Source organism: Amphimedon queenslandica, unplaced genomic scaffold (assembly GCF_000090795.2).
Source record: "Amphimedon queenslandica unplaced genomic scaffold, v1.1 AMPQUscaffold_13254, whole genome shotgun sequence".
In the NCBI taxonomy this organism is placed as follows: domain Eukaryota; kingdom Metazoa; phylum Porifera; class Demospongiae; order Haplosclerida; family Niphatidae; genus Amphimedon; species Amphimedon queenslandica.
In genome coordinates this window covers 57,648-60,117 of record NW_003546510.1, presented here as the reverse complement: position 1 = coordinate 60,117, position 2,470 = coordinate 57,648, and the positions used below count along the sequence as shown (strand labels likewise).

The following is a 2,470-nucleotide window of genomic DNA, read 5'->3' as shown; positions in this document are numbered from 1 at the left end:
CTCCCTCTCTCCCTCTCTCCCTCTTTCTCTCTCTCTTACAAATAATTGCACTGCACTCTGAAAGGAAGCTCTCTCCGAGGAATCAAACAAGAGACAGACGACATCATAGCCTTCCAGTAGAGAACCAACCACAAGAGTATTGTCATCAAAGTGTTCAAGAGGATCGTAACTGGACTCATGAAGCTAAAGGAAAAAGAAATACTATACAATAGAATATTATAAATGACAAAAATAAAGTGTATGTACAGTCAAGCCTGCTATTGTGGACAGTTTAAAATAAGGACACTTCTATAATCAGGACAGGTAGTATCAATCCCAATACAATAGTAATGTGTATTAATGAACCTCTGAAATAAGGACACCTCTTTAATAAGGACTAATTTATTGGGTCCCAAGGTGCCTGGAATTGACAGGTTTGAGTGTACATGTACAATCAGACAACGTTATAATGAACAATGACATGCATACATGTACATGTACATGAATGTGAATGGGTCAGCATGGCCAGTTCAATTTGGCTCAGTTCAGTAGCACAAACATACACACATGTACATGTAGTGTCATTTATTAATTGACTGTGTATGATAGTAAGAATCCTTCAGAAGTTCTTCTATTGGAGTCTCACACTACAGAGTCACTGCCAGTTGGCATAGTACAAGTAGTAAACTTACTACAAGGTAGATACGACGATTAGCAGACGTGACAGACTTTATACAAATGACCTCATCTTCATCGCCATCTTTAGTGACATCCTAGAGAGAGAAGAGAATTAAAATGGATATGTAAATGTAATTGTTAAGAATAAGCATAGTATAATAATTCCAGACCTTCATCTTGCTGATTAATGATCGGCAGAATGTTGTCTTTCCGCAGCCACGCCCTCCCATCACACGACAGCGAAAAACACTCTTCTCATGCCCACGGGGCTGGACTTCTATTAGAACAATGATAGAACACATTTACATGTACACAGCACATGATTGTGTGTTGGTTGCTATTACCTCTAACAGCTGATGCAAGTCCGCCCTTTTCAATGACCGAGTATCCAACATGAGCCAAGAAACTAGTTGTACATGTGTAGTCTAGATTAGTTTGAAGACTGAAGGAGAGGGAGGGAGAGGGAGGGAGAGGGAGGGAGGGAGAAAGAGGGAGAGAGAGAGAGAGGGGGGGAGAAAGAGAGAGAAGAAAATAAAAGAAGGAATATAAATTACAAAGATCTAAATATTGAGTATTTGCTTTGTTCTTACGTCCAGAATGCCAGAAACCCCTCCAGAGTGACCCACCCCTTGTTGTTAGTATCTACAGTGTGACTTATCAGATCATCCCACATGAACTCAGGACATATACTAAACAGATCCTATCAAGATATACATGTAGCAGCATTGAAACCTCACTATATCAATAGTAATATCAATATCAGTGTTAATCAATATCAGTGTTAGTATCAGTGTTAATATCAAATGTGCATCAAAATCAATAATTTCTTACCTCTTGTTCAGTAGGAGAGAGTGCTTGATCACCATCCTAATGTATGTAATATACAATATTGATCTCATTCAGTAGGTGTACATGTATATATGTAGGACATGTACATTATGTGTGTCATAGGCGGCTGCAGGATTTCACTGCAAGTAGGGCAAAGGTGTGGCTAAAAGTGGGAGTGGTCAAAAAGTAGGTGTGGCTCTGACCACACCCACATGCCTTGCTCTTGAGTTTAAGCCTGTTATGACTTCTATTTCAGCATTTTGGGGAAAAATCCAGTTGAAAAAGGCTCTAAACTACTCAATGAAGAGTTACCCTGCCATTCTTATATTCAAAAGGAGAAAATTCAGCATCTAAAAGACCTCTATCAATATGGAGTATCAGTAGCTAGGTGATTTAGCTGTTGAATGAGTCCTAGCTGACTATGAGGATTAATAATGAAGCTGCTACATGGAGGAGTCAGTTATTCTAGCTGCAGGCTACTATGTCTTCCTGAAGTGACCATAGATATGGACCTATGAAGCTTACTGTGAATAAACCATGCAGTTAGCAGCTTATTCTCCACTAATTATCACTTTGTGGAGCAAAATAATGTAGTTTTTGTCATTAAAATTAGCTATAATTATGAAATAATCATGTCATAACTACTAAATAACTATTAATTAACTGCTAATTATGATGATGTCATCTTCCGGTAAGAAATTCTAGTAGGGCATTGCCCTCATTGCCTGCCCCTGCAGCCGCCTATGATGTGTGTGCCTACCTTATCATATCTATTGAAGAGGTCAGTGAGGAATCTAGTTCCAGACTCACTCAGTTCAACTGTACTCTCTGGAAGAGGATTAAACCTACCAATACATTAATGAGAATAATTATACATGTACTGGCCAAAACTTTACTACCATCAATAGTCCATCATAATAATTCATGTGATAATTAATTTTAGTACATGTACATCATGTACGTGTAAGTTACTAAAACTACATTG

General features: G+C 38.3%; 1 protein-coding gene across 1 annotated transcript in view; it reads right to left on the bottom strand.

Moving 5' to 3' along the window:
• LOC100638053 (mitochondrial Rho GTPase 1-A-like) overlaps positions 1-2,470 on the bottom strand; it is a 5,716-nt gene that overhangs the window by 1,686 nt on the left and 1,560 nt on the right. Inside the window, exons 6-9 of the mRNA XM_003388381.2 lie at positions 1,002-1,099; positions 828-934; positions 672-752; positions 40-183 (exon numbers count right to left, since the gene is read on the bottom strand). Of these exons, the coding sequence (XP_003388429.2) occupies positions 40-183; positions 672-752; positions 828-934; positions 1,002-1,099 (430 nt within the window). The remainder of the gene's footprint in view (positions 1-39; positions 184-671; positions 753-827; positions 935-1,001; positions 1,100-2,470) is intronic.